Genomic DNA, 26391 nt, shown 5'->3' with positions numbered 1-26391 from the left:
GGTGGCATGTCTTGTAATGCTTTCATCTTGTTGGGGTTTGCCTCTATGCCTCGCTCGATGACAATATAGCCCAGAAATCACTCGCTTTTCGCGCTGAACATACACTTGTTTGGGTTAAGCTTGATCCCATATGCTCTGAGTGTCTGACAGGTCTCCTTGATATCTGCATATAGGTTTGCAGCTCGGAGGGACTTAATCAGTATGTCATCGACATATACCTTCATGTTGCAGCCGATCTGCCGTCGGAACACCTTATTCATCAACCTCTGATAAGTAGCGCCAGCATTCTTTAGTCTGAATGACATGACATTGTAGCAGTAGGTTCCATCGGCCGTGATGAAATTGACCTTCTCTTGATCTTCTCGGGTGAGCGGCACTTGGTGATATCCTTGATATGCATCCAGCATACATATCAGCTCGCATCCGGCAGTGGAGTCTACCATCTAGTCTATCTGAGGTAGCGGGTAAAAGTCCTTCGGGCATGCCTTGTTGAGGTCCTAGAAGTCGATGCAGACCCACCACTTGTTACCTGGCTTAGAGACCAACATCACATTTGCACGCCATGTCGGGAATTGAACTTCATGTATATGGCTAGCTTCCAAGAGCTTCTCTATTTATGCTCGGATGATCAAATTTTGTTCGGCGCTGAAGTCTCTCTTTCTCTGCTTCACCGGCTGAGCGTCTGGTCGTATGTGAAGCTCGTGCTGCACGACGCTCGGTGAGATCCTAGGGAGCTCATGCATTGACCATGCGAATACATCGCGGTTTTGTTGGAGACAGGCGACCAACTCTGCCTTCTGCTCAGCTCCCAAGTCGAACGCGGTGAAAGTTGTTGCCTCCGCTCAGCAGGGGTGGATATGTACTTCTTCCTTTTCTTCATAGACTAGAGTAGAACGCTTTTCAGTGATGTCGCTTACCTCTAATCGGGGAGTCTTCCGAGCGGCCTTGGCTTTGGTTTTGACCATCTCGACATAACAGCGCCGAGCGACCAACTAGTCACCTTTGACCTCTCCTACTCAGTCTTCTACCGGGAATTTGATCTTCTGGCAGTACGTTGAGACTACCGCTCGAAATTCGTTGAGGGCCGGTCGACCCAGAATGACGTTGTAGGTTGAGGGGGCATCCACCACAATAAAGTTTGTGGTTCTGGTCCTTCTGAGCGGCTCCTCTCTGAGTGATATGACCAACTTGGCTTGGCCGATCGGTAAAACTTCATTGTCAGTTAAACCATATAGTGGGGTCGTCATCGACAGCAACTCGCTTCGGTTGATCTGGAGCTGATCGAAAGCCTTCTTGAAAATTATATTCACCGAACTCCCTGTGGTAACAAAAATCCGGTGAATTGTATAGTTGACGATTACCGCTCGGATGATAAGAGTGTCATCATGGAGGACTTCCACTCCCTTTAGGTCCCAAGGTCCGAACCTGATTTCGGGCCTGCTCGTCTTCTCTTGACTACAACCTACGACGTGAATTTCCAATCACCGCGTGTATGATTTCCGGGTTCGGTTAGAGTCTCCGCCGGTCGGCCCGCCGGTGATGAGTTTATCTCCCATCGTGAAGCATTACTTTTGTTTTCCTCCTCCCGAGCAAATGGATGGTGTCGCTTGCCTGAGGCCCGGGGATGATCGACACCTTCCCTCTGCTGATGCTGGTGTTGTCGCTCGGGTGACCTCCTTGGATATTCCTGCCGCCCGGAGGATTGGCACTCGTGTCGGCGGACGAGCGAGGGGGATTGGCGACGATAGCCTCTTGGCGTCGGTCGGGCGATTGGTGTAAACCCGTGATAGTGATGAGTGTTATGTGACGTTGACTGGTGGAAGGAACAAAACATAGGCGTTCATACCTTGCCTTTCGATGTTTTTGGCCGATCGGAAGTCACATGCTGCACGACCTGTGCCCTCGTTTCTTGGTGCGGTTGGGCTTTAGCTCTCGGCCCCCTTAGCGGTTGGTGGCTGCTCGGCGATAGTCGTTCGGTTGGCATTGAGGGCTCGGATGGTGCCTCATTCCTTCTAGCTGTCTAAGCCTCCTCCACTTTTATGTACTCATTAACCTTCTTGAGCATATGGTCGTAGTCACGGGGCAGCTTCCTGATGAGTGACCGGAAGAAGTCTCCCTCTACAAGCCCCTGGGTGAAGACATTCATCATGGTCTCAAATGAGACTGAGGGGATATCCATAGCTACCTAATTGAAGCGTTTGATGTATGCTCGGAGGGTTTCTTTTGACCCTTGCTTCAAAGAGAACAAGCTGACGCTCGTCTTCTGGTAGCACCTGCTGCTTACAAAATGGTGGAGGAAGGCTGTTCGAAAATCCTTGAAGCTTTGTATTGATCCATCCGGTAGTCTCCTGAACCATCGCTGGGCTGAGTTGGAGAGCGTGGTAAGGAAGACTCGGCACTTCACCCCATCTGTGTATTGGTGAAGTGTAGCAACGTTGTCAAACTTTCCCAAATGATCATCCGGATTGGTCGATCCGTTGTATTCTCCAATTGCCAAGGGAGTGTAGTGCCTCGGCAAAGGGTCTTGAAGTATTGCTTCGGAGAACTGACGGTTGATCCACTCGGGAGACGCGTCAGCTCGGGGCGCCTTGCCTTTCCTTGCGTCCCGAACGGGCACTTCGTCTGAAGAAGATCCCCTCTCCTGATTTGCTTGCGCAACCTCTGAGGGCATTTGGAACAACCCGATTGAATGGAATAGGCACGGGTGGAGCTTCTCCATGCATGCCAATCGACAGCGTATTTTGTCCCCAAATAGAATACTGCTCTGGTCAATCGTTGTGAGTCGCTCGGGCCCCAAAGGTCGACGTTGCTTGTTGCGCCAGTCGGTCATCTAGTGCCTTTTGCTGCTGTTGCTCAACTATCTTTGCCGCTCGTGCTTGTATTAGTGTGTCGAGCTCCTCTTGAGTGAGCGTCACGATGTAAAGTCGTCCAGCTTCTTCCATCTTCTTGGCTCGGATGCAGGTGTGTTCCCACAAACGACGCCAAATTTGATCCTGTCCGAAAGTCGAGGCGATGGATGCTGGGGACGTGGTGCTCCTGTTGACCGCTAATGGACTCCTAGTCAGCAAGACTTGCAACCACAACGACATTAGTGCCGGGCCAGGGAGGGGTTCCCAGCGATGGTCCTCCGACGCTCAAGTTAGTCTCCGATGATGTATAAACGAGGAAGCAAAGAAGCAGAGTAACGTAGCTACAATAAAGATTATGCATACCTCCGTTGAAGTTTGGGGGTCCTTATATATGACTCCCGGGGAGCGCATGCATGCTTCTCGAGGCGCATACGCTTCTCAAGACGCGCACACTCCTCAAAGCATATCCTGAAAAGACGTGTCAGAAAAGTGTCCCTGATACCATATCTTAACGACCTAAGCATATCTCTGACAAGACAGCGGAAGCTTCCGTCGTACGATCTTCTATCTGACCATGCCGCCAAACATGCCGTCTGTCGGCGGCATAGGTTCCCAGAAAGATATCCTCTAATCTTCCTTTTGTCTGTTACAGGCCGAGCGGAAGAGTCGCTCGGCCAGCACTCGGCCCTCCGGGCAATCTTGTCCTCAGGCCGAGCGGAATGGCCGCTCGGCCAATATCCCACTGTCCGGGCTCCACTGTTATGCAGAACGGAGAAGCTATGTCTGAATGTAATCTGTTCAGTCGTCACTGTTTTGCCGATGTGAGTCCGAGCGGACTAGTCGCTCGACACATAGCTTGTCTGTTTGAGCGTCGAAAGCTCGGTATGCGATCGAGCTGTGGTAATAATCGGGTTGATATCAACTCAACTGTCCTTCGAGTCGGTCGGGCGAGGGGGTTGTCCGATTGGCCAGCGGTATGGAGCGTTGACCGTTTGGACTTTGACCTCCACTGTATCATTGACCTCTTTACTGAGCGAGCCCCTCCTCATCATTGGATCATACACATATCATATTTCCATTATATTTCTCTGATAAAATTTTTATTCTACCATTTAAAATTTACTATTATTAATTTATATTGTCGAATGAATTTAATCTAACAACATAAATATTTAAAAGATTTACAAAAGTATATTAATTTTTATTTAAAATGATTTGAAATTCTTTAAATCTATCCATCAATTTTTTTTAACTAGTGTGATCGTGCACACGCGTTGCGTGTGTAATATAATAATATATAAATTATTTGGGTCTTTGAAAATTCGAATTGTTTGGATTTTCTAGTGTCACCCTTATAAACTAAAAATTAATTATTCACTATAACGGACTTCGCTATGTAAAAAATTATTTTAATTTAATATTATACTTGTCTTACTAAAAAAAAATAAAGAAAAGTATATTTTTTAACATCGTAGGCTTAAAATATTTATAGAAGTTTCTTTGATCATAGTGTTGTCAATTCTAAGATATGAGACTAAAGAGAACAATATTTTTTATATAAAACAATCAGAGAAAATTAATGATAAGAAAAATTTATAATAATACGCTGTAGCTGAGTCTCGAACTCTAGATCACTTATTGTTTCGCTTGTGAAATTACTAATAAAATTTAGAATTATTTTTAATGTAAATAGAAAAAAGAGCATTAACATAAATATATTTTAGGCTTCACCAATTAGTAAAGGGGAGAGATTTTTAATAAAATAGTAAGATAAGTTGAAGAATATTTAAATACATAAAGAAAAAATTTGAACTGGAAAAAAAATGAGATATAACAGGAATGTAATTAAGTGCTTTTGAAATTATGAAGATTAATTAAAAATGAGTAATAAGTTTAGTAAAATATCGAAAAAAACATAGTTGGATCGGGTCTGCTCTGATCAGACCGGACACAAAAATCTACATACCATGGGCCGGACTCAGCCTCACGTGAAACCTTAATAAGCCGATCGGGCCAAGTCGACCGGTTTGGACCGCCTCTGCGTCGATCTGGATATTTTTCCACTAGGCTGTTCGCGCGCTGTCTCCGCCTCTCTCCCGCATTCCTCTCGCATATTCGTCCCTCTCCTCCCCTCTGGCAGGGTGAGTCAACTGAGGGAGGGATGTCAGATTCTAGGGTTTTCGCGGAGGCGCGAGGGAATCCCGCGAGATCCGGCGCCGGGATCATCTCAAGGATCCGCCTGGAGAACTTCATGTGCCACAGCAGCCTTGAGATCGAGTTCGGTGACTGGGTTAACTTCATCACCGGCCAAAATGGGAGTATGCGCGATTCCAGCTTGTTTTAATCTTTTTTTTTTTTTTGGATTCCTGCTTGCGATTTGAGATGTATTGTGCAGGCGGGAAAAGTGCGATACTTACGGCGCTTTGCGTCGCTTTTGGGTCTCGAGCGAGGGGTACTCAGAGGGCTTCCAGCCTGAAAGATTTCATAAAGACGGGATGCAGGTATCTCCCATTTTCCCTTCATTTTCAACTTTTCTTCCCTTTTTTTTTGTATTGTCGATTGCAGGTGTATGACTGGAATGCTTTTTCTCTCCTTTTAATTTTACTCATGCTTAGCTCGCTAAGTTGCTAGTCTCTTTGGATATTTTACAGTATTGATACTCTTTATCAGTCAATAGTATGCATTATCTCCAAGACATTCGTGGAGGAGAATGTACTTTTTGGTCGTTTAGTGTGCTAAGGCATGGTTGGAATTGGTAACCGACATTTTCTTTCATGAAATTACAGTTCGTACTTTTCTATGGAGATAGTCTTTCTACTCTCCAAACAATATCACTCTCAAATCGCTTAAACATTAGTTTTCTCTATAATTTCTCAGATAAATTATAAATTGCACATTCATGATTTTTTCATACTTTATCCAATTGCCACATATTTGGGGACTTGTGATATTTGCCTATTGGTTTTTCCATGAGAAAGTCTCGAATTCTAAACTACTATTGTTGAAACACCACGCAAATTACAAATGAAAGACAATGCTAGATCAATTTATTTTGTATTGTTTCCTGTAAACTTATATTTACCACCGTTTGATAATTTAATGATGTTGTCTGAATATTGGTGCTTATACATTTCAAGATGCTCTTGTTACATAGTTTTAACTTTGTAGGCATTAATGTTTTGACACTTGGAAATGTGAGAACATGTGGCATACTTACATTCATGTTCCTAATCATAACTTTATGATGATCATATTATTGATTCTATGAATTTAAGCTTTGTATTGCCTTCTCCCTTTTGTCTTTACATCTCAACTTTAATTTTTACTCCCTCCAATCCTAGGGTTCTCTCTTCCCATGCATGTTATCCACTTTAAAAATGCCATTCTGGTAAAATCCTCCACTCTCCTCCCCTCTACCCCACATCCGACTTTGTTGATGTGTTCATTGGAAAACTCAATTAGACAAATGCATAGAATCTATTTTATCATTACATTTTCATGGTAGCTGTTAATTCTTTGGAGTGGAATTTTATATTTAACTGCGGCATGCTTGTAAAGTTAGTGTTTTCACTTCTATATTTAATTATTTATTATACTTTGGAGTGAAATGCTTGATGCTTATAAGTATTTTAGTTTGCACTTTATGGAATTGATGCATATTTTAATTGTGTTTTGCCTTGGATACTTATTATTTAGCTTTAAATTTTGAGCAAACATTCATCTTTTTTTTTGTTAGACAGCTGAATATCATTTTTATTGATTTGGTGTTCACAATATTTATCCTTATGCCAATTGTTTTGGTTATATAAGATTCTTCAAACACTGATAATAAACACTGTTTTATAGCAGAGTGTTGATTTACCTTTTTATATTTATGCAGTTATGCTTCTGTTCTTGTTGAAATCAAAAACCGCGGAGCAGAAGCTTTCAAGCCTGAAAGCTTTGGCAGCATCATTATGATAGAACGAAGGATAACTGAGTCTTCAAGTTCAATAACCTTGAAGGATCAACATGGTAAATAATTTTTAGTCTTATGTTATCTTTGCTATAAAACACAATACAATCATCAAAGTTGGTAATTTTTGACTTCACCATTTATTTCTTTGTATATGTATAAAATCACTGAGAAATTAAACTGTAAAAAGCTATCAAATTATTGTTGTTTCCCCTAGTATTAGTAATGGTGTTAAAATTAAGGGATGATCACTTGCCGTCCATTTTGCTGGCTTTATTCATCTTTTAGTTTTCTGGTTTCATATAGGAAAGAGGGTTTCTAATCGGAAAGATGAGCTACGTGAGCTAGTGGAGCACTTCAATGTGAGCTCTAAATTCTCATTTGGTTCATTCTGTGTTATTGCAACTATTGCTGCTGGTTTTAGGCAGTTTAATTTTCCTGAATTGGCTCTCTATGTGGGATTATTTTGTATGTACTCATGGAGTGGTACATAGTTTGATGGGATGAGATAGGGTGCAGTCAAAATAATGAAAATGAAGAGATTATGCGCTCCTAATCCATCTGGCATCTCAAGTCTAAATTTTTTTAAGCAATGCGGAGGTTAAAATTTGGAGGGCATTTTGGAGATTCTGTAATTAAGTGCATTCCAATATATACATATATGTGTGTATTTTCTACTTGTCTTCATATTATTTGCAGTTGTCCACATATATAAACATTGATCCTGAATGACTGTACATCTTGGGTAATTGAACTTGTTTTAACTTGCTATCACTTCTCTATGGGCTATACCCTAAAAAATAATAAAGTATTACCTTGAATATCCATATTTCTTGCCCTTCTATGAATTTTTCATAGCCTTTATTTCTGGATATGTACAGTGAAATAGTGAAGCATGCTACACCTAGCATAGTACAATATCTTAAGTGAACACGGTACAATATTTTAACTAATGTTGCGAAAGACTGTATATGGCCTTTGATTTTGCTACTCACTAACCAATGTTGAAACTTGTTTTTGTGTGAAGGGATTTTATATGCTGCATCTTGTAGTATTCATTCAAGACCTTTGATCATTGTCTACTTTGTTGATATGTCCAAAATTTCATTGATTAAATTTCTTAATGAAGGTTATTGTATTATAGCTATTGATATGTTTTGCTTACAATTCTTGCAGATTGATGTTGAAAATCCATGTGTTATAATGAGTCAGGACAAAAGCAGAGAATTTTTGCATTCTGGGAATGATAAGGACAAGTTTAAGGTGGGCATTCTACTGAACGTTTGTTCCTGCTCTACATTAAGGGCCTACTTGGATGGAGGATATGAGGGAGAGGAGGAAAAGTGACAAAAAATTTACATAGATGAAGGAGGTTCATATGCAGTTTTTTTTGTGCATTTCTCTCCCTCTTGACTTTCCATCCATGTAAATGGACCCTAAGAGCTGAGTTTAAAAGATGTTATATTGCTTCTCATGGGAAGAAGTTGAATTTTCTTTCAATATTTAGCATTATAGTGTTATAGCACATAAACAATACTTTCTATGATCTCTTAACCTGAAACGTTATATGCTCGTAGTTCTTCTTTAAAGCTACACTTCTTCAGCAAGTTAGCGAGCTTCTACAAAATATCAGGACTGAGCTTACTGCTGCTAATGCAATTGTCGATGAACTTGAGTCATCAATAAGGCCCATAGTTAAGGAACTTGATGAGCTGCGTAACAAGATTAAGAGCATGGAGCATGTGGAGGAAATTGCTCAAGAATTACAACTTTTGAAAAAGAAATTGGCATGGTCATGGGTGTATGATGTTGACAGAGAAATTCAGGAACAAAGTGAAAAAATTAAAATTCTCAAAGACAGAATCCCTACATGTCAAGCCAGAATTGACAAATATACAGTAAGATCACACACACTGGGGGTTAACTTTTACCTCATGCTTATACATTAGTTTGGTTTTCCTTAAATCATCTGGAACAAATATCGTATCTGATACTTTATTGAATAATAAGTTTATCTGATCCTCGCTATATTACTGGTTAAGATGAAAGGGTTGTTTTTTTACCTTTGCCTGTTGTAACTTAGTATATATGCACTATTGAAATAAAACCTTTGTCCTAAATATCTCTATATTCAGATAATTCTGTTAGTTTATAGCTTCTTTATGCCAGTATTTTATCCTTAAAGCACATTGCTATGCTGATAAAACGCTCTCATATGTTTTTGGTTCAAGTTCAATGAGTTGTTACTCAAATACAATACCTTATGGATGATTTGTAATGTTGCCTAAAGTTTCTTGCAGTCTCCTTTTAGTGTTATCTTTTCACATGTAAATCCCTGAAAAATTCTAATTGCCATAGGATTCTGATTTAAATACTAGGGTTGTGGTACAAATGCTAGTCAGTTTCTGTCTGTTTCTGTACTGCTTCCATACTATATCCACATGTCGGGGTGATGTGCATGGAGGCCCAGCTGGTCCAGTGTCAGCAAACTTTAGTTACATTTGACTCTACAGACTGCATCGGCGAGCTCTAAGTTTAATAATTGTTCTATTTAATATTTTTTTCAGCATTTATGCAATACCAAGTTGGTTCATCCTATAATTGTATTAGTATTATGTAAGGACTTGACTTAATAGATATCAAAAACATGAGTTGGTTGTTTATCAAACTAAAAGGTGAATTTGATGAGAATCTAATAATTGTATGGAAAAGCTTGGAGAAGAACAAGGAAGAAGTAATTAGAAAACGAAAATTTTAACATAGGGAAAGGTAGGTTCATGCTGTAATCAATTAATACCTCTAATTTTCTCTCTGATTATCTGTTTATGATCACAATTATGAAAAACATGACTGTCTTAGATGATAATATTTGAAGTTGATGTTGCTAAATTCAGCTTGTTGAAATGAGACGATCAAGTTTTGGTTCTATTTATATCTTTCCATTTTAACTAGTCAGAATACATTGCTAACTTTTAGTGCATGGCATTAATTCTGATAAACTTTTATTTTGGTTATGATATTTTTTCTTTGAAGGATTATTTATTTTTTGTGATCTTATTGTTTGTCGCTTCTTGTTAGACTATTGTCGATGATATAAAGGAATTGCTTACAACTCAAAAAGCTAAAATTGCACACTTGATGGAAAAGACTTCTGAAGCAAGAAGAATGAAAGAAAATTTGCAGCAGAGTCTGTCAGAGGTAAGAGGCTATTTTCTACTGAGTTGTAGTATATTTTTTTCTTGGGGAGTTGTGAGCTGGGCCATGTATCTCTCTTTTTCTCTTTCTTGCTCTGGTGGCTGGCTGTGGGATTTATGCCCTATGGGTGGTTCTTGAACTTTCTGTGCAATTCTTCTTCTTATGCAAGAGTATCAAAGTTTTTATCTTAATTTTTGCATAGGAATTTTGTCGAAAGAGGGTCTATGGAGGGTTACTGTCAAAAGCTTACTGCAGCATACAGTTGCAGTAATCCCTTCCATTCCTCTATAAATCCAATGCACACATTTTTATTATTTTTTGAATTAGTTCGGTAGAATCCTTTTCACTCTTTTATATCTGGTCTCTTTATCTAGATTGTGGGCTTTGAAGTTTGCCTTTAGGATAATTATTCTCCTGTCTGTTTAAATTTTTTTGTCCAGTTCTGAATTTCTGAAGTGGTCACAAGTTTTTGCCCAATACCATGTTTGCATATTCCTCTAATTATTCCACCTTATTAGAATGTCTTGAATTTAGAGTCTATGTTGTGTTTTAAATCTGTAAGTATGCCAAAAGCTTAGCTGAGGAAGATTAAAGTAGTTTTTGTAACTTCTACCACTGTTAACATGTAGTTTTGAGTAATTTAACTTGGATATGTCTTTGGTTATTTACTGCTATCATATAATGTTGGCATTCTAAATTGCAATTGTCATTTCTATTGATAGAAAAAAAAAATAAAAACCTATTTCCTAAATTGTTATGGTTTACTGATCTCATATATGCATTGCTGTCTTAGGCAACAATGGTTATATTCGTGAGTTTCTCTTGGGTTTTAGCTCTATAATATTGTGCACGTTTATGAGTGTGGTGAGCCATAAACAAGCAAGGAAACTTAGGGAGTGTTTGGTTTGTTTGCATTTTCATTTTCATTTTCAGAAAACTGCATTTTCCAGTTTTTTTGGAAAATGATTTTTCCACATTTTCCGTTTTCTTAGAAAATGCTCTCTCTTTTTCTAGAAAACGAACTTGGAAAATGCAAACCAAACGCATTTTCCATTTTCTTGGAAAATGAAAATAGAAAACATGGAAAATACAAACCAAATGCTCCCTTAGTTTTGCAGAAATGGGCTTGTGGTAATTATGTTGCTAAGCATTCTTATTGGACTTGTTGTCTACATTTATGTTGTTAAGTAGAAACCTTCTCTAGTTGTTTATGGCTTATCCAGCTTACCTACTTTGCTTTATTGTTTGAGGTAACTATTCCATATTGATGGGTCCTTCATGGTTTCCTTTATCCTACTTTAATATATTGCTGGTTTATGAATTGGGTCTGTCGAAACAAGGAAATGTAGCTTTGTGCAAATTTTTTATTAGCTGACTGTAGTCTTTAACTATTTGGTTTTGCTATCTTAGGCTACAAAAGAGAGGCTTGAGCTTGAGGAGGAGCATTCTCGTGAAACAAACATAGCTAGGAAATTGACAGCTCGAAAGAAGTTGCTTGAGCAACAAATTCATGATATACAGGAGCAGTACTCTAGAAATTCACAGGTTTGCTTTCTAGGTTCTGTTGTACATATACATGTGTGCTTTTGCTAATTTTAGGATTGTATATTGTGTGAATATTGTGCTGCATTTTCTTTCATGGTATGATTCTGAAAGCTAGATTAAGTGTATTCTTCTTGCTCTTTTGGTTGCATAGTTGCATACAAGAATTTGTAGTGCACATGTATTGCCACACTATTCATACTTCTAGGAAATTAACTACTAATAGCACACAAATATGAAGATACACTGGTATGCTACATCATTTAGCACTTTTTCAGAAATACATAGTGTTTTATTCTAGTGGAAAGTTACACTATGTCTAACAATGCTCTTAACCTATATTTGAATTGCAATCCCGCTCAATGTTTATTGTTCCTTCAAAAATATCTCCATCATTTATAGGACAGAGATTTTGTTGCTTTCCTGATCATGCCATCAGAAATTGATGGGTATATATACAATAAAATTAACTTTCCTATTTGTCCTTTGTAACTGAAATTCCTTTTCTTCCCTCCCTCTGTGAGTCTTTGTTTCATGTGGATCTATGCATTTGTGTCCTGTGTGTTTAGTATTGTTGCCATTCTTTTCTCCTTCAGTTTTGGTCTTCATGATATGCGCTTCTTTGGATGCTTCTATCATACTCAAGGTGACACTCTCATGTTTTATTGATAAAATGGACTGAATGTATTCTTGAGTATGGGCCTTTTTGTTTGTATGAAATTTGTATGTCAATATATTGTAATGTGACTTGACTTGAATGGGCATTTCCAAGGCTTCCAAGTTTGAGTCCTTGACTGGAGAATACCTAAATGGCTCTTTTGCCTAGTTGATCAAGCAGTTGAAACTGCTATAATTGGTAAACTAAGTTACCTTTCGATAGATCACATATCCACTTTACCAAACACATCTATGTAATGAATCTGATTCATATTATCAATCACAACCAAGGATGAAAACTTAATCTGATGAAATGTCGGTTCAAACAAGGCAATTAAAGATCTTCTTGATATGGAAGATTGATATAGTCCATTGTTAAAGACACAACAAATCCATCGAATTTCAATTTTGGATATGTCAAGCAAACAACATATTATGGCTCCTTTAGTTGTTGCAGCCCAATGTTGACAAACTGTTTTACAGGATAACTACTGAAGGAATCATTCTCAAACTCATCCTGAGAAATCCGATCTTTGAGTATCTGCTGTTGACATCACTAATGATACCATTGCAACACATGCAAAGAGGAAGGTCTTGCACAAAGGGAGAATTGAAGATGAAGGATGTTAATGGAATGAGATCCATATCCCCAATTCCTTTGATATTGATAAAATTAAACTACTAAATGATCTTGATTAATTCATAATGAGCCAAATTCAATTGAAGCTAGCTTTGGTCCAACTATGATCTAGTTCTCCAATCTGAACCCACACCCAAACTCAACTTTCTATAGCTAATTAGACTCTAATAGAAGTAGATTGAGTCCAATATAGCACTAATTTGAAATAATTAATGCCTCAATTGAATTTGATTGTGTCTATTAATCAAAATAATATTAACTTATTTAACTATTTATAATAATGCCAATATGAAAAAGGTTTCAGACAAAGATATGTTAAAGATGAAAGCATGATGTGCTTGTTTCTAGTTTAGGAGTCGTGGAGTTATTCATTAAAATGTCATTGCTCTTCCTAGCTTGGTAATTGCATGAATATAAAATGTGCACCTAATATGTTTTTCATTGCAAGGCCGAAGCATCCAAGATTGAGGAGCAAATTGAGAAACTGCAAAATGAAGTTAATATGGCTCATGACAATTTTACAAGGTTTAAACTTCTGATAAGTTTCTTCCTGACATTTGGACTAACAATTTCTATATATATATATTTGTTTTAATTTGTAAGTTGTCCATGTCAGGGTGCAGGAGGAAGAATCCGCTGCAGCAGAAAGGTTGTCAGTTGCTAGAAATGCTGTTACTGAGATCTCTAAAGAAGTATGCTTTTTCTGAAGATCCTCTATTTCTTTGCTTCATAGTTTCTAGCCCTTTTTTTTCCCCCTATTAGTCACTGGATTCATCAGGTTGGAGTTAAATGATTCAAGTTATATTCGTCTTCCTTGCTAAATATGCATTGTAATTCTAATCAAGCCTGTGCATTTTGCTTATGGTCGTGTCTTTTGATTGCTTATATAACAAATTATCAATCTTCAAGACAAATTTACTTTGCCTTTTATATGTTTGATTGTATGTTCAGTCCTCTATGAATTTTTATCATCTTTTTGTTCATTTGGTATATTGCTATAGATGCAACTTTTCTTGTGTGTATACTCTTGTATAGACAATCTAATATAACTACATTCATGTTTAAATGTGAAAGACAACCTAAAAAGTTTACTATTGTACATGACTGTTGGAACTCTTCTTGCTTGAAACCATCTCTTAATCAACTTGGAAATGCACCAGCACTTCACTCTAAGTCTCCAAGAACTTGCCATGTGTAGTTGAGAAACTGTGAGTGAGAGTTACTTCGAAAAAGTCCACGAAAATCCTATTCTAGGGTTCTTTGACGCCTCCCAATCGATTAGGCTTACTTCTAATCGATTGCCACATCATTCGACCGTCCAACACATGGAGAACGACCCTTTTTTTTTAAACCTAATTGATTGGTGATCCATCCTAATCGATTCAGAGATCCTTAATCGATTACCCAATCGATTTCGCAACTCTCTGTTCATTTGCAAAAAGGCCTTAATCGATTGGCCCAATCAATTAAGCCTTCTTAATTGATTGCCTCAATTGATTGCTTGTTCTTGCGATAAAGCACCCCAATCGATTAGGAGTGGCTAAATCAATTGGGCCAATCGATTCAATCCTGTTTTTTGCGAATTCCTCTTCGTGAATCTCCTGGCGCTAATCGATTGGTCCAATCGATTAAGCTTAACCCAATCGATTCGGGCCCTTTTTATGTTTTCGCAAGAACCTCCTAATCGATTAATGCCCCAATCGATTGCTCAACCTTAACTTGCTTAATCCAAGTCTAGTGTTCCCTTCCCCAATCTCTGGTCAATCGTGACTTGCTGGGACTTCTCCATAAAGTGTTCGGTTAATCCTTTGACCCACTTGGACTTTTCTCCTCATGCTAAGTGTCTAGTGCTATATAACCCACTTGGACTTTTAAATATTAGGTGTCCAGTCAACCTTTGACCCACCTAGACTTTTCTTCTCGTGCCAAGTGTCCGGTCCTTCATGATCCACTTGGACTTCCAAACATCAGATGTCTGGTCAACCTTTGACCCATCTAGATTTCCTAATGCTTGGCTTCATTCATCAAGACTTTTTCCTATCTAGCTTCACTCACCTGGCTTCACTCACCAGGATTTTCCAATATCGGACTTCACTCACCGTGACTTTTCTCCACCTAGGTTCACTCACTAGGATTTTTCCACCTGACTTCACTCACCATGTTTTTCTCATTACCTAGCTTCACTCACTAGGACTTTTCAATTACTTGGCTTCACTCACTAAGATTTTTCGATTGCTTTGCTTCACTTACCAGGACTTTCCATCTACACTCGCCAGGACTTTCTTTATTGCCCGATTTCACTTACTAGGACTTCTCACACCAAGTGTTCGGTCCTTCATGACCCACTTAATTTTTCTTCTTCTGCCAACCATCCTGTTGGTCTTGCCTTTGCCTAACATCCAGTTAGGACTTTTCCAGTCAAGTATCCAGTCAACCTTGACCTACTTGACTACTCTCTCATATCAAACTAGTTAACCTTTGACCAGTGGAGAATTACACCAACAATCTCCCAAATGAACAATTGCACCTGCAATCTCCATATATTATCAAACATCAAAACTCAAGTTTAAGTCAAACTGGTCAACAATTTTGATCCAGGGACAATTGCACCAACAATTACAATATCTTCTTTACTTATGAACTGGATTTTATGAATAGTAGGTATGTCTGGACCGTTTTTGAGGAAATAAAAGTCTATCAAAGATTATTGTAAAAACTACCAACTCTGTCAAGTTTTAAAATCCAAATAGCACAAAATCTTCCCTCACTGCTGTTATGTGAGTTCCAATGATGGTTCAACCATTCTACTTGACATTTTTATCAGAACACCTTATTATGCACAAGATTAGCCCCTGGTACCATGTGGTAGTAATTGCTTGTGTCTGGATGTTATCCACTGGTCAGTAGATTGGCATTATCTATATATATATATATATATATATATATATATATACACACATACATACGTACATACATTGTCACAATTAACCTCTATATAGTTGTTAGCACTTAAACTCAATTTTCTCATTCTTTCACTTTGTCCAGACCAATCCAAGAGATTTCTTTCTTGTTTTACCTTCTTGCATTGAGCATTCATTTCTAGGTTTATCTTAATTCACTTGTTGTCTGCAGATTGAGGAAAATGAAAGACGATGTAGGGAGTTGTATTCACAAATACGTGAACTTCAACAACGGCAAAGAAACAAGGTATTACATATCTATCATTAACACTGATTGATTATTTGTCTTTGTTGGTTGATTAATCATTCCATGTTTTCAGGTAACGGCATTTGGTGGGGAAAGGGTTCTAAGCCTTTTACAATCTATTGAAAGGCATCATACAAAATTCAAAAGCTCTCCTATTGGTCCAATTGGAGCGCACGTTGTATGTGAAAGTCTATTGTTCTTGTGTTTTTAGTGCCTTATTTTAGTGAATGTATTTGTTCATATTTTCTTGATCCAATATGTAAATAACTTAAAATTAAAATTGAATCTTCATGGATTTTATAAAACAGAAGTTGGAAAACAGTGATGTATGGGCCTTAGCAGTTGACTCTGCGATTGGGAAGTTGTTAGATGCTTTTATTGTCACCAATCATAAAGATTCACTTCTTTTACGAGATTGTTCTCGAGAAGCAAACTACAGGAATATACAGATTATCATTTATGATTTTTCAGTACCAAGGTATCTCTTTCTTCTTTTATGTATATTTCATTTACTGTCAGCTTCATTATGCTAGGAATTTTTCCCATTTGGTTATTATATGCAGGCTGCATATCCCAAAGGACAAGCTTCCTCGAACACATCATCCTACTACTCTATCGCTTCTGCAAATTGAAAATCCTATTGTGTTCAATGTGCTGGTAGATATGGTTAGTAAAACATTAGGATTTTAGATATAGTGTTTCGATTATGTGCAATATTCTTTCTGGACTTTAGAGCCTTCACTATTGTCACATGAAGTTTGATTTAAATAAATTATTTTACTGCATTTGGCCATGTTTCACAGTTTATTTTCTGAATAGAATTCTCAAGTTATTTTAGAGAAGATTTCTTTTATTAAGACACACTGTGTTGGATGGTCAATATCAAACTGCAGTTTGTCAATATCAAACTGCTGAAAACTGCTGTAAATAAGTGAAATTGTTTATTGTGAAAAAACTTCTGTATCTGTTTGTAAACTACTTTATATGTTGAGGACAACCTCTGAATTACTATGCATGTATCTGGTGGGAGTATTGAATGATAATAGTTCAATGTCACTTTGATGCTTCAGGTATACTATGTGTGCTTAAGGTCTGACAATATTTATGAAATGAAACTGAATATTTTAAGTATGCATTTTTTCATATAAGTGTAAATGTTCTGGTCCAATTACGCAGGAAGGACCCTGTAGATACTAATGCGTTAAAACATTAATGTACCTCATCCTCTAATCTTATTTGAAACAAATTCCACAGGTACCGATAACAATCAGGAAGACAAACTGGCTTGAAAGAGTTCTTCTCGAGTTAGCTTAGACATCTTTGTTCTCCTGGTTTGGTTGTTTTATGGTTTTCTTATCTGATACCTTCAGGGAAACATTTTCTAGATTCACCTTAACTTATATTGTTTTGATTTGTGATGGTGGACACATTCAGAATGACACTGGTTGAATTGGATTTTGTGTTTATGATCTGTACATAGCTGGTTCATTCTCTTGTGTTTTCCTGTAGTCGATCAGTAATAGTAGAGACAAACATGGCTTGATGTGACATTGTTTTCCATTCGTTCAATATTCACAATATTTGAATGATAACTACAACTATCAAATTCCAATTAATTCACAACAATTCACCAATAAACACATCAACTTGTATTAATGTATCCGTATTTCTTTCCTTTGATTGCTTTGCAAGCAAATTGACCTTGGTAATTTCAAATATGTTTTGCAATGGTCATTCACAGTTTTACTTTTGCATGTGTCTGAAAATTTATTCTGCTACCATCTGATCACTTTGTCTCCTGGATGCAGGGTGGTGCGGAGAGGCAAGTTCTTGTGCAAGATTATGAAGTTGGAAAATCTGTTGCGTTTGAACAGAGAATCCCAAATTTGAAAGAAGTATACACTTCGGATGGTTATAGGATGTAAGTTTATATTGATTGAGACATTTAAGTCTTAAATTGTTACTTTTATGTGCTTTAATGCTTTATGCTGTAAACAACTTCGGAAAATTAGTACTATATATGGAGTTTCATATTTCTCCTAGTTCTGGTGAAATTGTACATATAAATTTGTATAATACCAACTAAACATCTTGGAACTACTTGTTCTGCAAATATTGGCGATTATAATAGTCAAATTGTCATTAATATTTGCATTGTTAAGATGGTTTTCTCCTAATTATAGTGTAGAGTGTTATGGCACTTGTTTTTTCCTTGGTAAATAGGTTCTACAGAGGTTCTGTCCAGACTACACTTCCTCCATACAGAAGGGGTATGACTGGTCGCCTATGCAGCGGGGTCGATGATCAAATATATTCTTTTCAGAATGAAGTTTCTAAGATCAAAGAATATGTTGGAGAGTGCAAAGGCAAGAAAAGGCTTTCTGAGGAAGGACTCCGTGATCTTGAAAACAAATTGCATATTGCGAAGGTAAATATCTCTTTCTCAATTTCACAATGTTAAGCTTGCTCATACAGATTCAGTTTGTGTGCACAGAAATTACGGGTAAGTGAAGAAAGGAAATTGACTTCTAAGCAAATAGCATTGAGTGCAATGAAGGATGCTTATGCTGCTGAGCAGAATGCTTCATCCGAACCCAACGCCGAAGAGTTTACAAGTGAAATTTCAGTAAGTTTCAAGTTAGTATTTTACCAGTGGAGAAATAGTTCTCTGGTTATATTGCTGTTCCCACTTGACGAATCCTACTTTTATTTTATTTTTCTTTTCTCTTAGCAACTGGAAGACAGCACACAAAGGAAGGAAATGTTACTAGAGAAAATCCAAGTTAAGATAGCCACTTCAGATGAAAAAGTCAATAAACTCAAAATTTCCTTAAAGGAGTGGTGCGGTATGCAAAATAATACTCTTCAACTGCCAATCCCTTTGATCTCGTGTTCCTTGAATAGGAGGCACCGACATGCATTGCAAAGTGATCTAAATAAGATGCATAATATTAATATATATGGTTTCTATTTTTACACTGAAATATGTAACATATTTGATTAATTTTTTCTACCACTGTTGACTTTTTTTAATAAAGGAAATCAATATTCTTCATGCTTTGTTTTTGTTTGTTGAATGCATTTTCCCAATGTATTTTTCAGATTCAACGAAAGAAGATATTGATGCCATTGAAAAAGCAGAGCATGAACTGTTGCTCAGAGAAGAACAGCTTCAGTCTGCGGAAACTGTATGCTCTCTTTATCTCGAGTTGCTTAACAAAAAAAATACTAAGCATTTACTGATATTCTTACCTCAGGAGAAAGTTCATTATGAAGGGGTCATGCATAAGAAAGTGCTACCTGATATTAAAGAAGCAGAGGCAGAACATGAACATCTTCAACACAAGCGGCAGGTTATTTTCTTCATCATAATTGTGGTGTTTAAATTGCTCTTCACTAAATTGCCCATGATGCTGTTTACAATATATGAGTGAACTGATTAGCATTTAAGTATATTGGTATTTAATCCGCTTTTATGAGTCTATTATTTTTAACAGCTTAAAGATAAAGATCCATTCCACATCTCACCATGCTCAAGCTTGAATCTCAAAAATCTTCTACTGTTCTTTTTTACTTGATCATCAAGTTTAGTTTTATGGTTTAGTTTTGTAAAATGGCAACCTATCAGTTAGTATTAATTTTGTAGTTCTGTTAAGGGGAAAATTGATTGTGAGAATTTATCAAGAAATATATCACATGCTGAGTTGATTAAACGGTTATGTATAGGGGTTAAAGAATCATAACGTTACAATGAATTGGAAATCAAATTGGAAAAGCTCCAAGTCATTGGTTCACTGTTTGAAGTAGTGGGTCAATTGGTAGAATTGAATATTGAGCCAAGAAGAAGGGGAGCCTTGGCGCAACAGTAAAGTTGTTGTCATGTGACCAAAAGGTCACGGGTTCAAATCCTGGAAATAGCCTCTTGCAAAATGTAGGGTAAGGCTGCGTACAATGGATCCTTCCTCGGGATCCCGCATGGCGGGAGCTTCGTGCACCAGGCTGCCCCTTTTTTTTTTTGTATATTGAGCCAAGAACTGACCTTGACAAACTAACTAAGAAATAGAAATCTGGTATAGATTATAAATATAAATCTAATTTTTTGAACATGAAATATTAATAAAAATTAAGGATGTGTAATTTTGCTTCTAATGCCCTCTTGCAATGTCAAATTTTCCTCTAGTTGCACTTTTCTCCAGTTCAGAAGGGGATGATGATGTTGTCGATGATGTCAATGTGGTTGCCATGACTAATAATTATATTGGAAAAAAACTTAACAATTACATAGATGTTAATTTTCATAATATCAAATGAATATATGAATGAGAGAAAAATTAAAGGATGAAAATTGGGAAAACCTTAATTTCGTTAGATGAACAGCTAAATGTTGCGGTCCAGTGGCTTACAATTATGACTTTTAATTTCCTAGTGAATTAATTCCTCCAACTTTGCCTCTTGCCAAATGTGAAATAAAACATAAGTTATGCTCCAGATTTACTTGGTAGGCAAACCGGAGGAAGACTGTCTATCTAATATTAAAAAACAGTAAAATAAAAATATTAAAATTAATTTATATAAATGAAAAATACTCATCTGGTAGAATTCTTGACCATGACATGCAGAATGAAGAGATGTTATTGAATCTACATCTTCCCGTGGAATTATTAATTCTTTTCAAGAACATCTAAAACCTTAATATTAATTAATTAATCAAATTTATGTAAAACAAAAGGCTAAAATTTCTTAGGGCGAAACACCGCAGCAGATGGCTGGATGAACAACCAGAATGGATCCATTGATGGTGTAGGATGAATGGATTAAGAAGTATGCAGTTGATGGTGTCCTCGTCCGCGCAACATTGTGAGTGAGAACAAGAGATGAAGAGAATGAGATGCGGAGGAAAATGAGGGCTGGCACTAGTGTGCAGCAAGAGATCAAAAGACGAAGGGTGGGTTTAGGGCAAGGGCATTGCTTCAACTTCCATCATGATTTTAGTTAGCAAAAGATTACTCCTCTAATATCAGAAGCATATAGCCTAGACAAAACCAGGCTGGTTTTTGTCACACCAGTTGGTTGAATCTGATTTTTTATGGTTCGACTGCACTTTCTATCCAATCATAGAACCGGACCAGGTCTTAGATTCCTTTTCCTCCAGTGGGACTGGCTGGTTTAGTAGTCTGGATTTAATAACAATGAATTAATCCATTCACCTGTTCGTTCTATCCTCAGGTCAAAGTGTCACTTAGTATTTTAAACGCTGTCTTTTTTTCAATTGTGGAATGGGCTTATTGTGCCTGCTATAAGCAATTACTAAAGCTGAAGCTAAGGTGGCTCATGAAGATATGCTCATGTAATGATTTTTTCTTTCTAATTTAAGATACAAGACTGGAAGATAGGAATGAATCGCTAGAACTGTTGATGACTTGATATTTTCTTGTTTATTATTTGTACTGCAGAGTTATCCTAGGTGTTAATACTATTGTTGTTGAACTAATTTTATTTGTGAATCACCAGGAGAATTTTAAGAAGGCTTCCATTATTTGTCAGGAGTGTGAAATTGAAGCTTTAGGGGGCTTAAGTGGATCTAATCCTGAACAACTAAGTGCTCAGTTAAGCAGATTGAAACAAAGGCTTCAGCATGAGAGCCAAAGGTTTCATATGATGCACCATTTCTATTAAAAAAAATTTCTCATATCTTAGAGTAGTACTAATGGGTTAATTGGTTGGTCTGCAGGCATAGTGAATCTATTGATGATCTGAGAACAATATATCACAAAAAAGAGCGAAAAATTGCAAAGAAGCGCCAAACTTACTCAGTGATCCGTGAGAAGTTAAATGTATGTTCAAGTCTGGTATACTGTATACATACTACAAATATTCTCTTTTTTTTTTCGGTTATACTAAAAAATATAAATATCAAATGAGTTTAATCTCACATGAGTATACATATAGTTATACTGGACAATGCCACACAATTTTTTGTTTTTCCTTACTCTACTTGGTATCAAAGCTCCGATGTAGGATTAGGATTTTCTAAAAAAGTGTTAATCTTAGGCCTCCTGTAAACTCTTAACGTAGCCTCCCAGTAACTTCAGCACAAGTGTCTGTGTATAGCGTACACAACTTCCTGGTGGCTCAATCTCAACTGCGAATCTCAAGATGATTTCACTAAGTCACCTTAATGACTTTAGGGGATTTGTGGACTAATGGGTATGAGAGAAGGTGTGCTCGTGCCTTTGTTAGTTTCTGAAACCAGGTTCACCTTTCGGAGATTCTCAACTTTTGGTGCACCCTTCTGATTTATTTAATTCCTGATCCCCAGTGTAATAATTTGGATTGTTTTGATGCTAGTAATTTTATATTATATTCCTTTTTGTAATAGGATAATTTTATTCTTTGTGCTATTTGAATTCATGATAACTGCTATTTCTAAGAATCTTTCTTTTCTTGATCTTGAGAGGATTACGCATCTGTTTAATAAATTGAAATTACTCGTCTCAAATTTAATTTCTTTTGATGCCAAATGCTCTTTTTATCTTATTGCTAATGCACTTTGACACCTTTAATAAGGCAGTCTTTTGCTCTATTTTCTTTGCCTTTTTGTTTACTAGGCATGCCAGAAGGCACATGATCTGCGCTTGAGCAAATTTCAAAGAAATGCAACTCTTCTTAAACGGCAACTGACTTGGCAGTATGTGCATTATATTTTTGTTTCCATTGCCATGTTTACATTCAGTTGATTTAATCACCAGCAAAATGAACATTTTTTGATATTTTTTTGCAATATATTTTCCCATTTAGATTCAAGTTCTATACTTTTAAGGTGCAAAAGCAAAAATGAACAACTGCACTGAGTTATTGGGGTACTTCATCATTAATAGCACATCCTTGATTATGCATAGATAACATGCAATTTTGCAAGGATTGAATTCAACCGTTTATGATGAAATGCTCTGGTCCTTTATAGCATCTATCACACAAGTTGATTTTTTGTTCAGGTTTAATGGACACTTGAGGAAGAAAGGCATTAGTGGGCATGTCAAGGTAGATTATGAAAAGAAGGTCTTGTCTATCGAGGTACTTGCTTGTTACTTTTTTGTTCATGTATAAAGAGTATATTCCCTTTAAATTGATCCCTTAGTTTCTGAAATGCATTTGGCTTTTTTGTTTTATTTGTAGGTGAAAATGCCTCAAGATGCATCTGGGAATGCAATTCGTGATACTAGAGGACTCTCAGGTCTTGTTCACCTCTTCCCATTTCTTATGAACTATTATGAAGACTGTGTCTTGATCACTTCGTCAAATTAAATTTATGGCAAGCCTTAGGACCTAACAAATTGCTGACTAGGTTAAATTATGCAAAGCTTCAGCAAGTCATCTGTGCCCCATAGAGTTCTTGTCAAATAAATTAGACAAGCAATCGATATGTGAGTTTATGTGATATTGTGACCTAATAATATTTCTTGTACCTTTTGAATTTTAGAGTAACTCACATATAGTTCTCCAATTCATCCTCTCCCTCTGCCATTCAATTAATCTCTACCTATAAAAATCTGTATTAATGATGTTGCTGACTTACTAATTTGTTCGGCATTTTAAGTGTAGATTTACTCAAACATTTACTTCTCTTAAGAAAACAAGATGGTTCAACTGATACACATTATATTTTGTAGGCGGTGAGCGTTCCTTTTCAACGCTTTGTTTTGCATTAGCTCTTCATGAAATGACAGAATCTCCTTTTCGTGCCATGGATGAGTTTGATGTGTTCATGGTGGGTTGTCGACCAGCACATTCCATTCTTGCTCGGGCATCAGTTATTGGCATTCACTGATAACTGTTGTATTTCTAGGATGCGGTGAGTCGTAAGATCAGCTTAGAAACTCTAGTAGATTTTGCTGCGAGTCAAGGTTCCCAGTGGATATTCATCACTCCACATGACATCAGGTAACAACTTTGTTTCAGGATGCATCTTTACAATAAAAGCTATTTAGGCAGACTGAATCGTTCCTTCAGATGCATTATCTCACTTAGATGAGTAGCATAAGTAATCTGGTCTGAAATTAGCCACCCGAGATGAGTTTGCAAAAATTGCTATTTTTTGTTTACTGCTCGGACTAATACAACTTTGTGGTTCAGCATGGTGCAGGCTGGAGAAAGGGTCAGGAAACAGCAGATGCCAGCACCTCGTGGTTAATTATCAGCATTGCGAAATTTCCATTTTTTGCCTTGAAAACAAGGTTTTTCTAGTTTATTTTTGTGCAATGCTATCGAGTGTGTTGACTGTCGTATCGTAGACATTGCAGCAGTTTGCCTGGAGAGCAAACGATTAGATCCAGCATCATCTTGCTGACCAGGGAATTCTAAATTAACCAAATCAGACATGATGTATAGGGAGATTTCCAATTGGCCCACTGATGTAGCAGGCAGTGTATATTATTTCTCACTTATATTACCTATTCTAGTAAAATCACCCATCAGAGCCACTCTGTTAACCATTAATTGTTGTATTATCAAAAGACATATATATAGGGGCGTGGTTTGATAATATGACAATTTGATCACTATTAGCATATAAAATTATTACTACTTTTAATCCTAAATAATTTGATTAGGAGTCAGTGTATCATTTTTTAAAATTTGTATTCTAAGTTTATAGCTTTGTGGTATTTAGAGTGTGAGGAGAGGCTGCTAAGGCGAAGGTGATGATTTGACTGTTTTTGCTTTAATAGCTTTGTGATAGTTGCTTTCAAGAATTGACGCAGTTGATATATGTATAGATTTGTATAGATGATTATTTTAATAGGTCTTGAAATTAATTTTCAATGATACAAAATGTTTTATTGGATGTCTAATCTTGTCTTGTAGGGTCACTATGGTGAGAACTTCAGCTTTTGCTCTATAGTTAGTAGTTTCTTTTATTTTTTCCAACAAATAAAACTTGGTCGGGAAGTATGTCTAATTATTCCGAAAGGATCAATTGAAATTCCCCTGTTGTTTTTGCAAGACTAACATATTATGTCTTTTTGGAGAACTAGTAATAAATAGTTAAAATTCATCCATTTATATGTTTTATTTGAAAGGAAATTTTGGTACAATGCTGAAATTATTGTCAAGGGATTTAATTGTCATGGATTCAATTATATATAAGATAATTAATATAATTCTATCCTTCCTGAGATTCTGCATGATAGAAATTTTATTATCTGCGATGATTAAAACATGAGGTATTATCACATGAGATCTTGGGGTCGAAACTGGGCGTGACCGAGCATAACCTCTTCTATGTCTTGGTCATTTGTACTAATGGTTAGTAGTCATCCGTGATTTATCTCTTCCGTGTTGACCTAGAGAAGAATTGACAGGGCGTTGAGAGCGAGCGAATCACTTTTTTGTCACAAGACAAGATAGAAATTTTATACACCGGACTGCTTTTCAAACCTAATTCAATTGAACTTTACATGCATAGCAAGTTCTAAACTCATTTCAAATAGTAGCCGCCGCCAAAAATTCTAGCTCATAACGATTCTTTACATCGAAAAGGTTAGATATCCAACAAGATATTTTGTACCCGTTGATAATTGATTTCAGAATCTATAGGAGCAATCACTCATATAGATACTAACTATGTTAATCCATGGAGATACTGTTGTACCAACATCCAACAAAATATTTTATATCCGTTGATAATTGATTTCAGAATCTATAGGAGCAATCACTCATGTAGATATTAACTGTATTAATCCATGGAGATATTGTTGTACCATGATTTGGTGCATCTTTTGAAACAAAGATGAAGCCGTCACCTTAATTATCTTTTTAAGATGATCTTACTGTTGGGTTTTTCGGGCCACGAAAATCGCTTTTCGCGTTGCGGAAACCTCGAATCACCCAAAGCCGTAGATCCGTGCAAGGAAAAACCGAATGAAATACAAGTACGAGTTTCAAAAACTTTAGATCTACTCCTAGATCTATGTGTTGAGAGTTTTTACCTTTGAAGCGTGCCCTCGCAAAATTCCCGCTCGTCCAAGGTACGTGTCGGATCTCCAAAGTATCAAGGTAGATACTTCTCTAGTGATATCCACATGAACAAGGAGTGCTCTCTAGCACTCAAGGATGGAGAAGAGAACCCCAAGTGTGCTAGCACTTTCTAGAGCTCTCGGATAGAATTTGAAAAGGGAGAAAAGAGAGAAAAAACAAGAAGACTCTCACATACTCAACTAGTAGTATCCTCTTCTTGTGTCCTTCACACTCTCTTATCTTTTCTTGGATGAAACTCAACACTTACTCACTTTCCAAAACCCACGGCAACAGCAAGAGGGAGAGGAGGAAGAAGCAAGCATGAAGAAGAA

At 37.1% G+C, this 26391-nt stretch overlaps 1 protein-coding gene across 1 annotated transcript; it reads left to right on the top strand.

Annotated features, from left to right (window-relative positions):
• Window positions 1-4884: 4884 nt before the first annotated feature.
• Window positions 4885-24541, top strand: LOC122045941 (structural maintenance of chromosomes protein 6B-like). The gene is made up of 28 exons (XM_042606380.1): window positions 4885-5167; window positions 5245-5350; window positions 6730-6863; window positions 7111-7166; window positions 7981-8067; window positions 8382-8702; window positions 9883-10002; window positions 11410-11544; window positions 13287-13363; window positions 13455-13530; window positions 15971-16045; window positions 16119-16223; window positions 16354-16523; window positions 16609-16711; window positions 17854-17966; window positions 18269-18473; window positions 18540-18671; window positions 18777-18891; window positions 19148-19233; window positions 19303-19398; window positions 21557-21693; window positions 21777-21879; window positions 22654-22733; window positions 23041-23119; window positions 23222-23279; window positions 23716-23813; window positions 23892-23986; window positions 24179-24541. Exons 1-28 carry the CDS (start codon window positions 5011-5013, stop codon window positions 24234-24236), a joined length of 3177 nt encoding a protein of 1058 aa, XP_042462314.1. The 5' UTR covers window positions 4885-5010; the 3' UTR covers window positions 24237-24541.
• Window positions 24542-26391: the final 1850 nt, after the last annotated feature.

Source organism: Zingiber officinale, chromosome 2B, assembly GCF_018446385.1.
Source record: "Zingiber officinale cultivar Zhangliang chromosome 2B, Zo_v1.1, whole genome shotgun sequence".
Lineage (NCBI taxonomy): Eukaryota > Viridiplantae > Streptophyta > Magnoliopsida > Zingiberales > Zingiberaceae > Zingiber > Zingiber officinale.
This window is presented reverse-complemented; position numbering and strand designations above follow the sequence as displayed.

Coding starts and splice junctions, on each gene's coding strand:
- LOC122045941 (XM_042606380.1), top strand. CDS start 5,011: ATGTCAGATTCTAGGGTTTTCGCGGAGGCGCGAGGGAATCCCGCGAGA. Junction 10,003..11,409: donor TGCAGCAGAGTCTGTCAGAG/GTAAGAGGCTAT, acceptor TTGCTATCTTAG/GCTACAAAAGAGAGGCTTGA. Junction 16,712..17,853: donor TCAATGTGCTGGTAGATATG/GTTAGTAAAACA, acceptor TCCTGGATGCAG/GGTGGTGCGGAGAGGCAAGT.